Source organism: Trachinotus anak, unplaced genomic scaffold (genome assembly GCF_046630095.1).
Source record: "Trachinotus anak isolate AG129_WGS33_773 ecotype Australia unplaced genomic scaffold, CSIRO_AGI_Tana_v1 ptg000016l, whole genome shotgun sequence".
Lineage (NCBI taxonomy): Eukaryota > Metazoa > Chordata > Actinopteri > Carangiformes > Carangidae > Trachinotus > Trachinotus anak.
The window spans coordinates 26135001-26146365 of NW_027273867.1; the positions used below are offsets into that span (position 1 = coordinate 26135001).

At 43.3% G+C, this 11365-nt stretch overlaps 2 protein-coding genes across 3 annotated transcripts in view; both read right to left on the reverse strand.

Moving 5' to 3' along the window:
- The window catches only part of LOC139633653 (zinc finger protein 26-like), a 5538-nt gene extending 2271 nt beyond the window's left edge, over positions 1-3267 (reverse strand). Inside the window, exons 1-3 of one of the 2 annotated variants that reach the window (XM_071499456.1) lie at positions 3093-3267; positions 1431-1461; positions 1-1325 (exon numbers count right to left, since the gene is read on the reverse strand). The exon at positions 1-1325 is cut by the window's left edge and continues 2271 nt beyond it. In XM_071499456.1, the coding sequence (XP_071355557.1) occupies positions 1-1325; positions 1431-1461; positions 3093-3267 (1531 nt within the window). Of the gene's footprint in view, positions 1462-3092 lie in introns of both variants that reach the window. The other variant, XM_071499455.1, reaches the window with a different exon arrangement.
- Positions 3268-6368: 3101 nt separating this feature from the next.
- Positions 6369-10872, reverse strand: LOC139633660 (gastrula zinc finger protein XlCGF57.1-like). Its single transcript, XM_071499469.1, has 2 exons — positions 10467-10872; positions 6369-8829 (listed from the first exon to the last, which is right to left on the reverse strand). The coding sequence occupies exons 1-2, from the start codon at positions 10528-10530 to the stop codon at positions 7154-7156; spliced, it is 1740 nt and encodes a 579-aa protein (XP_071355570.1). The 5' UTR covers positions 10531-10872; the 3' UTR covers positions 6369-7153.
- Between the last annotated feature and the right edge of the window lie 493 nt (positions 10873-11365).

Here is an 11365-nt window from a genome sequence, read left to right on the forward strand (position 1 = left end):
AGAATCTTTTCTCACAGATGATGCATTTGAGTAGTTTCTCTCCTACGTGGACAGATATGTGTCTTGTCAGATATCCCCCAGTAGCAAAATCTTTCCCACAAAAGAAGCAATTGAGCTGTTCTTCTCCTGTTTGATCCTTCATGTGTGTCTGTACCATGTGACGGTCTTCAGGTCTTTTATCACGCTCAGAGGAGCTGAATGGTTTCCTGTCAGAGGTACATCTCACCTTGCTCACAGAGACGTTTCCATGTTTTAACTGGTTTAAACTGGACTGTCTTTGACTGTTCTGTTTGCAGAAACCACTGTCAACACTTTCGTCATCCTTGGCTTCAGTTTTAGAATCGTCATTACATTTCTTTCCAGTATTATGTCCTTCACTTACAGACACTTTTTTTTTCCTCTGGTAAGTGAAACCTGACAGATGCTGTCTGGTATCTTTCCAAAAATCAATGTCAATGTCAACAGATGGCTCTGGTTTTACATGTCTACGTGGGACTCGGTTCTTGTCTGGTTCTGATCCTCCAGAGTCGCTGAAGCACGGTGTGTTCTGCTGTGACTTTCCAGGACACTTATGTTTTTTGATCTGAAAGTGCCAGAAGAATCTTTTCTCACATTTGGGGCAGCTGAACGGTTTCACTCCTGAGTGAACTGCCATGTGCTGCATCATAATTCCCCTTTGTGTAAATCTTTTTCCACAGATTGAGCAGCTATATGGTCTCTCTCCTGTATGGCTTCTCATGTGGATCTCCATCTGGGAACTAAACTGTCGTTGTAAACCACAAACTGTGCATGTGTGCAGTTTCTTTCCCTTGTGCGTTCTCTTGTGGGTCATCAGACGTGTATTGTTTGGAAATGTTTTGTCACATTCGGAGCAGCTCAGTGGTTTCTCTTCCTCTCCTTTATTACGGTGACGCTGTGGTGACTCACTCACACACTTATGGACTCTGATCTGTGATGACCACCTGAATCTCTTGTTACAAACACTGCAGCTGAATGGTTTCATCCCTGTGTGGGTCAACATGTGGTATTTTAAAGGTCCTTTCTGTCTAAAACTTTTACCACAAACCGAGCAGATGAATGGTCTCTCTCCTGAGTGAATCGTCAGGTGGTTTTGGAGACTCATTTTCTGAGCAAACTTTTTGCCACACAAAGAGCAACTAAAAGGTTTCTCTCCTGTGTGAGTTCTCATGTGTATCTTCAGATTTCCCCTGTGCGTACATGTTTTACCACATTTTGAGCAGCAATATTTTTTGTCAGGATTCTCCCAGACTTTATGGCTGTCACCACTCTCGGGTTCAGGACAGTCTGAAGGCTTGTCACAAGTGTTTGGTTGTGAATGGAAAGCTGGATATAAGTTCCTGTCTGCCACTGGTTCTCCACAGTCCCATCCATCATCACCTCTTGGTCTTTGAAAAAGTTCCTCTCGTTCCTCTTTGATGTGTGGGGGTTTGGCAGGACACACTGAAAAACACAAACACATGTAAATGAATGATCATTCAGATCACTTACTTCAGTAAAAGTACCAGTACAGCAAAGTAAAAGAACTCTATTACAAATAATGTCCTGCATGATAAATCCTATTGCAGTAGAAATACATTAGTATCAGCAGCAACATGTAGCTACAAGCTGTGTCCCAATTCAGGGGCCACATCCGTTGAAGGTCCTGGTCCATTACCCTGTATGCAATGAATGTTGCATACAGGGAAGAGGGAGCTGAGCCAGAAGGCAAAGCTCTTGATTTATGAGTCGATCTTCGTTCCAACCCTCAACTGTGGTCATGAGCTCTGAGTAGTGACTGAAAGAATGAGATTGCAGATACAAGTGGCTGAATTTGGTTTCTTTGTAGGGTTAGAGATAGGGTGAGGAGCTCAGACATCCGGAAGAAGCTCGGAGTCCTTCACGTCAAAAGGAGCCAGCTGAGGTGGTTCAGACATCTGGTAAGGATGCCTCCCTGCCCCTTCCTTTGGAGGTTTTCCTCATATGGGAGGAGGCCCCTGGGGCAAACCTAGAATTTGCTGGAGGGAGTCATTCATTAGCCACCATGATAGCACAGTACAGGCTCCTCCGATCTATACGACACGTGGGGCAACCTGCTAAAACATTTGTGAAACATTAGTTCTTGAGGTCTGTTGACATTTCCCTACATCTGGTGCATGTAAACCAATGAGGCACACCCTCTTACGTTTCCTCTTCATCCTGGTGAACAGCAGGTTGGACCACATCAAGGAGGAGGCCCAGTCCTCTCTCCATCACTCAAGATAAGGCCCTGTTCAGACCTGGTATTAACATGCATCCTGCATGATGCGAGTACAAGTGGTCAACGCTTAGTACGTTTGTACACACCTGCTTTAAAATGTATCTCAAGAGACCACTTCATATGCAAATAAACAGGCATGCAGTGTTGTTTTTAGCCAATCTGACAGATCGGTCCATTGTCAATGTGCTTCTGGGTATATGTGTGTGAGTGAGTAAGAGAGAGAAGCAGTACAGAGGGGTTGAGTGTGCACAGCTCTATAGTGAAAAAGGGTCTCGATTATGTATTATTGTATTATTTTGTAGTATTGCAGTACTTGCTTGTTTTCATCTTTGTTTATCTGTTTCCTTCTTACTATGGGTACTGTTTTGCACCATGACAAATTCCTTGTGTGTGAAAACCTACTTGGCAATAAAACGGATTCTGACTCTGTTGTAATATTTAGAACCACTGGCCAAACAGAAAAAGTGATTTCTCAAACAAAACTGATGCGACTCGAACGGATGGTCAGAACAAAAACTCACTGCTCGGTTCTGTTCAAAGAAAACTTTGACTCTAGGACGTAGAAAAAAATCTTCCAAGACCAACAATCACAACTCAACGCTGCCAAGTGTTTCACTGATCCATGTTTTCACGGAGAACGGGAAGCTCCAACAGCAGCCTTCACTACACCGAGGCATCGATACAGCACACGGCCGATGGTCCGGTCCCTCACGGCGACATTAAACCGGACAGCAGGAGCTAGCTGCAGCTAACAGGCTAATTTAGCTTAGCACTCACTGCATGCGACGTTATCGGAACAATACAAACATTTCTAGCAGTAAAGAAGAAAACACACCTGTTCCTCTCAGCTTTAAGTCGGGCTTTGAAACCAGATCCAGGAGTTTTCGTTTACGGTCGATCTCCTTCTCATATCTGGATATTGTTCTCTCGAAATGACCGAACAGAGTTTTACGAGCCGCGGTCAGCAGCCGCCGTTTGAATGAATCTTTAATGTCCTGGAGTCCGGACATTTCCACAGACCGAAGAGTCAGAGACACAACAACCCTGGAGCTGGTTTCACCCTCGGCTCCAGCAGGTCGACATGTTTCCTCTGCTCCTGCAGCAGCGAGCTGCGTCCCGCCGCTCAAACGAAGACCTGGAAACAACTTCCTCTGGCCTTCAGAATAAAGTGTTTTAAACGTTTTCAATCTTGTTTCACCCTGTGTTCCTTTATGTTTAAGACACCTCTCAAGTTTAAATTAAATTTATATTGCAGCCCCGAACAACAACAACAACAACAATAGTAATAATAGAAGATAAAGAAGACAGGCCAAGGAGGAAAAAGAGATTTTTAATAAGTTACACTGTTAATTTCTATTTCCATTAGAGGAAAATATACATCAGAAAAGAAAGACTTATCAACAATGTTTTGATGTGACCATGTTGTAAATAATGCCTTTATTTTGAAATGTGACCTGGAAGTGATCGTTTCGAAGACGAAGACGTGATCGTTGGGGTTTTACAGCTAAGGAAAGATTGAAACAATCAAATTAAACCGCGATAAACGCACCAGTGTTTAGCTCTCTGACTGAGAGACATGTCCAGACTCCAGAGTCTGAAGGTCTTCGTCTCCCAGCGGCTGACCGCGGCTGTGGAGGAGATCTTCGGACACTTTGAGAAAACAATAACCGAGTATGAGGAGGAGATGAACCGCCGCCATCGAGAGATGGTGGATGTGGTTTTAACACCTGAGAGGAAGCAGCGAGGTTCGTTTTCTTCCTCCTGTTGGAAACATGTTTGATACTGTGCTGATGTCGCAGGGAGTCCGTGCTAAGCTAACGCTAAGCTAACGCTAAGCTAACGCACCGCTGTTAGCCGCTGCTAGCTGCTGCTAAAGACCAGCAGCAGGAGACGGGAGCCGCAGACAGAGATACTCAGAGAGGAGCACACGTTTCTCTGCTGGAGCTGAGACAACCACTGTTGTATCCAGTGTGTACTAGGTGAGAACATGAGGGGGCAACGAACAGTTATTTTAATTATCAATAAATCTCAGTGATGATGATGTGCTGTCGCATCATCGGACCAAGCTGCTCCAGACCTGCTGTTTACGCTGGGTCCGCCTCACACACCGTCCTCTACATGTCATTATCAACATGACTGAAAATGACCTTTCATTGTGTTGCACTCTGGTCAGTTTTGTTGTGTAACTGTGACTTCACCTCCACACTCAGGGTCTGAAGGTCCAGAAAAGCCTTTCCTAGATTAACTGTGACTCAGCAGTATTTTGAGATAATGTGTCATTTATCATCACGTATTTCTGCCCTAACCCTCGCACTGTTTTTAACTTTTCTCAGTGATTTCAACAGATTCAACCTTGGTTTCTATGATGTCTGTGTGTCTGTGTGTCTCTGCTGCAGATGTTCGCCAGCTGTTGGTGAGTGAAGAGGAGCAGCAGGACTGGAGCTCCAGTCTGGACCAGGAGGACCCAGACCCCCCCCCCCCACATTAAAGAGGAACAGGAGGAACTGTGGAGCAGTCAGGAGGGAGAGCAGCTTCAAGGACTGGAGGAGGCTGATTTCACCAAGTTCACATTCACTCCTGTCCCTGTGAAGAGTGAAGATGATGATGATGATGATGAAGAGAAACCTCAGTCCTCTCAGCTCCATCAGAGTCAGGCTGAGGAGAACAGAGAGGCAGAGCCTCCAGCCAGCAGCTCAGCTGAACACATGGAGACAGGAGCTGATGGAGAGGACTGTGGAGGACCAGGACCAGACAGGAACTCAGGTCCACATGTGGAGCCAGGTCCTGATGATAGGGCTGAAGACTCCTGTGAACCAAAGTCTGAAGTCAGAGTTCATGAGAAGGTCAGGGAACCTCTGTCAAAAGTTAATAATGATATGGGTAATTTAGGTAAATTATATCAATGCTCTCAGTGTGAGAAAAGCTTTGGCTCCTTGGCTTATCCGAAATTACACATGAAGTGTCACACAGGAGAGAAACCTTACTGGTGTCCAGTGTGTAGGAAAAGCTTCTCATGGAGAGGACGCTTACAGAAACACCTGAGGATCCACACCGGGGAGAAACCCTTCAGCTGCTTGGAGTGTGGGAAAAGCTTTGGTGAACGTGGAAATCTGAAGGTGCACATGAGAATTCATAAAGGAGGGAAACCGTTCATCTGCTTTGTTTGTGGTAAAAGCTATAGACAAAAAGGACGTCTCACCAAACACCTGGTCCAAAGCCACAGAGGGAAGAAATGACCCCTCCCCCCACGTGTAGAAACGAAATACAAGGGTTCATGGTTCCTTGGGTGAGAACACATCTTCCTCTGCAGACCTCTTGGTTCACCAGATGTTCTACCATGTTGAATTTAGCAGGAAGCACTGAGGTGTCAGCCATGATGAGGGCCAGTCCACTGTCTAACTCACTGCTTCCTGTCTCGTCTCCTTCAGCACAGGAGACGTGACTTTCCTTAACCAAAGGACAGCAGGTCAAGCCATCCCACAATTCCTTGTAACAGTGAGATGTAAAGCAATGTTGATGTTTGAAAACAGTCACTGTGAAGCACACAGGTCATCATGTGACTGACTTGTTGATGTGTGAACAAAATGTTAAACCCACAGGTGAACGTAGACGCACGTCAAGAATATCCACTGTTGTGTAACTAGGCAGCTGTGGTTGTTTTTTCCTAAGTCCTTACAAACTCTCCTTCACTTCTTTCCTTGACCTTGTAACCTCGTCCATTGTGGTCAAGGTCGAGTGGTTAGGAAAGGAGCTAAAGCGTGATGTCACAGCCTTTATCCTGTAAAGTGAATGACCATTTACCACAGCTATTCCTCAGACTGATGAACATCCTGTCGACTCTGTTGTGTTGATGTAGAAAAGAATGTGAAGACATTTCAGTACAAATTAAACAGATACTTTTTCAGAACTGTGGTGACTTTTCTTCTGTTTTACATTTTAACCCACCGGCTCTAAAAACCCTGAGGCCAGGTTGCAGGTACTTTGATGGGACAAGAACCTGCAGTTGATTCTCTCGATGTGTTTAATCTGTGACATCACAACTTTTACTTGTAGCATAAAAAAGTAAAAGTGATGTAACTGAGTGAAAATGAGGAAGAAACCAGACAGTCACTTTGTGTCTGTTTTATATTTATTGACAGAATAAAACAACAGAATATTATCAACCCCTCGATCCAGTTTAAACTCAGGGTGGAAACATGTTAAATCAAACAAGAGGCCTTCATCAGGTTCGGTTTTTTGGAAACATGTCGACATTAACATCGAGTTCCTGCAGCTTTTTCATCACTGTGCACTTCATAATTATCACATTAAGAATCTTCTGCCAGATCAGTCTGTCAGTCATTTTCCCCACAGTGTGAAAAAACTTTAATAATCAGATGATGTTATCACCTACATGTAATCACTACTGATTACTTCATATTTATTTCTGTTAAAATAAGTGTTGTTTTTTTTTTTTACTTTGAAAGCATCTTTATTTGTCAAAATCCCCCCTTTTGAATTTTTCAGTTGTTAATTTCATGTTGTGCAGTTTTATTTCCAGAACAAAGAGCCAGAGTGGAACCAGAACCTGCAGGTTGTGTTCAAGAGGAAACGTTCTAAATTCCACTGAGTCTCTTTTAACAATGTCACACTGAGTCGCTACTTATTCAGAACTCCCATAAGCCCTAGAGTGTCTGTGGTTAGTTCAGGTGTCTGCAGTAACAGTATTGAGTTGCTAACAAGACTCAGATCTTTATTATTTTTGCTTTTACTGGAACATGATGCAGATCCAGGCAGATTGTTGACATGCAGAAATACATTTCACATTTCTGTTTTTTTTTAAAAAAACTGTCATTATTCAGTCAACATCTTAGAGAACATGAATCCATGACATCAGAGCTAACGAGTATCCACCAATTAAACACATGTATGTCTTTTGAGGAGCAACTTCTTATTGAATCCTTTCCCACAGACGCTGCACTTGTACAGTTTCTCACCTGTGTGAATTGTCATGTGCTCTGTCAGATGCACATTTTGTTTAAAACTTTTACCACAAACTGAGCAGCTGAACGGTTTCTCTCCTGTGTGGATTCTCATGTGAGTCTTCAGATTTCCCTTGAGGCTGAATTTTTTCCCGCACTCAGAGCAGCTGAATGACTCTTTGGCAGAAACTTTTTTCTCAGTCTGGCTTTGACGAAGCTGCGAGGACTCACCCACGCACTTGTGGGTTTTGAGTTGTGTATACCAAGTGAATCTTTTGTCACACACACTGCAGCTAAAACGTTTCTCCTCGGTGTGGACTGACATATGCAGAGTCATACGTCTTTTATGAGCAAATCTTTTATCGCAAAAGGGGCAACTGAAAGGTTTCTCTCCAGTATGGATTCTGATGTGCAGCTGCAGTGTTCCTTTCTGGCTGAAACATTTGCCGCAGAATGAGCATTCGAAGGGTTTCTCACCTGTGTGAATTCTCATGTGAGCCAAAATATTCCCACTGCAGCTGAATCGTTTCTGACAGACGGAGCAGCTGAACGGTTTCTCTCCTGTGTGCGTTCTCATGTGGCTCATCAGATGGTCCTTGCGACAAAATGTTCTTCCACACTCAGAGCAGCTATATGACTCCTTATCAGAATTACACCTGATGTCACCCACAGAGATGTCTTCATTTCTCAGAGCATTTAAATCTGACTGAGTTTCCTTCCCACCATCATCACTGGGTTCAGTCTCAGATTCTGGGGTTTTATCATCAGTAACTGGTGGTAGGAACCCATCGGGGTCGAGGCACCTGGCTGTTCCTGATCCTGGGTCAGTGTTGCTGTTTATCACGTCTTTAATATTGCGTTTGATTTTTTTCTTCCCTGTGTGGATCCTCATGTGTCTGCTGACGTCGCCGCTGTATCTGAAGCGTTTGTTACAGACGGAGCAGCTGAACGGTTTCTCTCCTGTGTGAAGTCTCATGTGACTGATCGAGTTTCCCTTCTGAGAAAACCTTTTCCCACAGAAGGAGCAGCTGAACGGTTTCTCTCCCGTGTGAATTCTCATGTGAGCGTTCAGATGTGGCTTACGGCCAAATCTCTGGCCACATTCAGAGCAGCTGAACGACCTCTCTACAGTGTTACAGTTCACATCAATAACAGTCACGTCGCTGCTTTTCAGAGAATTTAAACCGGAGTGAGATGCCCTGGTCTCCTCCCAGTCCCCATCACTGACCTCAGTATCTGAAGAGTCTGAAGCCCTGTCATCAGAATCTGGTTGTAGATCTGGTCCTCCACAGTCCTCTCCATCAGCTTCTGTTTTCATCCGTTCAATCCTGCTGTTCTCCCCAGTCTGACTCTGATGGAGCTGAGAGGACTGAGGTTTCTCTTCATCATCATCATCATCATCTTCACTCTTCACAGGGACAGGAGTGAATGTGAACTTGGTGAAATCAGCCTCCTCCAGTCCTTGAAGCTGCTCTCCCTCCTGACTGCTCCACAGTTCCTCCTGTTCCTCTTTAATGTGGGGGGGGTCTGGGTGCTCCTGGTCCAGACTGGAGCTCCAGTCCTGCTGCTCCTCTTCACCAACGATCACTTTTCGGACATCTGAAGGTAAAACTGAAGCACAGACAGACACACATGAAAACCAGCTTGACAACACAAAAGGGTTTCAGTGACAATCACAAACTATCACTGATCAATCACTGATCAATTAACTAATTCACTGATTAAAGTTCCTCCTGTTTATGTCTGATCCATAAAGTAACAAGAATGAAACAATAACTTGAACGACCCAAATAGGAAATAATAAAATCAAAGCTGCAGTTCACAGCACCTGCACACGCTGCGTGTTGACCAGGTCAGTCTGAAACCGGTCTCCACATCTCAGTGGAATTTTCATTTAAAGGGACCTGGACTGGTTGAATCGTCTGCCAAAAGGATGAATAACAGTGAAAAAATCAAACGCAAAGGGACAGGCCTGTGAACACGAGCCTGATGGGATCAACTGCTCTGATCAGACTCATCCACCAAACTGACACAAATGAAGCTGAAATAATTCAAACTGCTGCTCAACATAAACCTGGAGTCTCTGTGTTCGTGAAGTAAAACAGCAACAGTAGAACCCAACCAGCTGCTCCTCTCACATCGTTTCATATGCTGCCTCATCAGTCTGTCGTAAAAATCTAACTTCATGTTAGCTCAGCTCAGCTGGGTGTCACCATGTGTCTCCATTTCATCCATCTGTTCAAATGAAAAGATCTGATATCACAGCACGCCACTACAAGGTCTCTGTGGACAAACAGATCATACAGTCTCTGTGTTACACTGTCCTTTTAAAAGATATGTCATGTTATTGTGTTACTGAAGCCACAAACATGCTGACACGTCTGGATCATCATGTTAGATGTTACTCAGTCATGCTCTGGTCTCTTCAGCCAGTGATGGACCTGTTTCTGGTTTAACACCATGTGGAAGTTTGATGAACAAATGCTGATCACTGTTTTACATTCAGCTGCACTTTTACATTTTCACACTTTCTGCTCTGTAGCACATTCTGACTATTTCATTATTTATACCTATCGTTTACTCCTTACCTTCTCATACTGTGCTTTTGTTTCTATTACATGCAGTGGCTGGTGGGTTTTATATGTGTCCTGTAAGCTACTGGATACCTGAATATCCCTCTGGTTTAATAAAGTTTAATCTATCTACCTATCTATGTCTATAACAAACCAAGTTATGATGAGAAAAGTTGTAACGAGATTTACTTTATGATAAAATGGGACACAGTGATATGTAGTTATATCACAATTTGATATTTAATAATTTAAAAAGTTTAGTACATTAAAATTCAATGTGAAAAAGATCCTGTAGAAATAAAAACAAGAAAATTTCGTATTAAAGCAGGAAACCAGGCAGTTTTCCACTGTGATGGTGGTAGCAAATCTAAATGATGAGTAACTCATAAAAACAGGACTTTGAAGGCTTCATGCAGCTGCTTGCAGCATAAAATCTACAGGTTCATAGTGCATGAACACATGAATTTTTATAGGAACATGAATAAGGGGTTTTAACGCTGCCACACTTCTGTCCTTTAATCCAACAAAACAACGAACATGCAACTACAGGCTCGTGGCTCCAGGACATTACTCCTCTGACCACGAACGTTTTCCTCTGTGTGAATTGTTGAGCTAACGTTAGCTTAGCAACATTAGCAGAGCAGTAAACGCTTCCCGCGGTAAAAGGGAACAAACCTTCTCCTCTCAGACTCGTCTCGGGTTTAAAAACCACATCCAACATTTTACGACGTCGATCCATCGCGGATCAGGTCACAAGCCGACGGTTTGTCGCTGTTATTCGCATTTATTTAGCCAACGACTCCGTTTACCGCGATCATCGTTACGATGGTTCAAAAATACTAACCTGTACTTCCGGCGACAAGTTTCAAAATAAAATCGTCTTTAAGCGCCGTGAATATACTGATGATATGTTTCCATATGTAACTTACAGTGTTGAAGTGTGAGGGAAATAAAACAAATCATAATTTTCATTTTTACCATTAACCAACAAACTCACCGTTTACTGAATTAAAGACTAAAACTTAGAGGTTTGGTCGAGTTCTGGGAGGCTCAGATGATGTACAGGGTTAATGAATATGTCAACACTCAACTCTAAGAAAACAGACAAGTTTTACAGGACCTGAGGTTTTTACCTTAGCTGGTCTGTACAGTGACCCTGTCTTTAACCAATTAAGTATTTCTATTAATAATGTATTGAACAGCAAATCTGATATGGACAGAACAGGGACCATGAGAAAGTGTCATATATATTATATGTATTAGTGTATTAGTACAGTATAAAGTACTGAAGGTATCAGCTTTAAAATCAGCTTCATCATCTGTCTTTAAAGGTTAACGTAGGTCATCACATCTCTGAGCTCAGATGTGACGCTGCTCTCAGCAGGTTGGTTTGTTCATATGTTCGTACTGTTAAACAATCAACCTTTTCTGTGTTGACATTTTTCCCTCTAGTGTTGGAAACCAGAAACTGTGTCAACTTCCGGAGAGGGGTCAACAGGCTTTCAGACTGAGATGTTATTTTCCTGAAGTTTAATTCAGTGCAGTGTAAAGAACCAGGATGTCTGTGGATAGAT

Bases quoted from the DNA above. Each gene is read 5' to 3' on its own strand.
- LOC139633660 (XM_071499469.1), bottom strand. From the start codon at position 10,530: ATGGATCGACGTCGTAAAATGTTGGATGTGGTTTTTAAACCCGAGACG. The intron at 8,830-10,466 runs GTTTGTTCCCTT...TCTGTGCTTCAG, and splicing joins GACGAGTCTGAGAGGAGAAG to TTTTACCTTCAGATGTCCGA.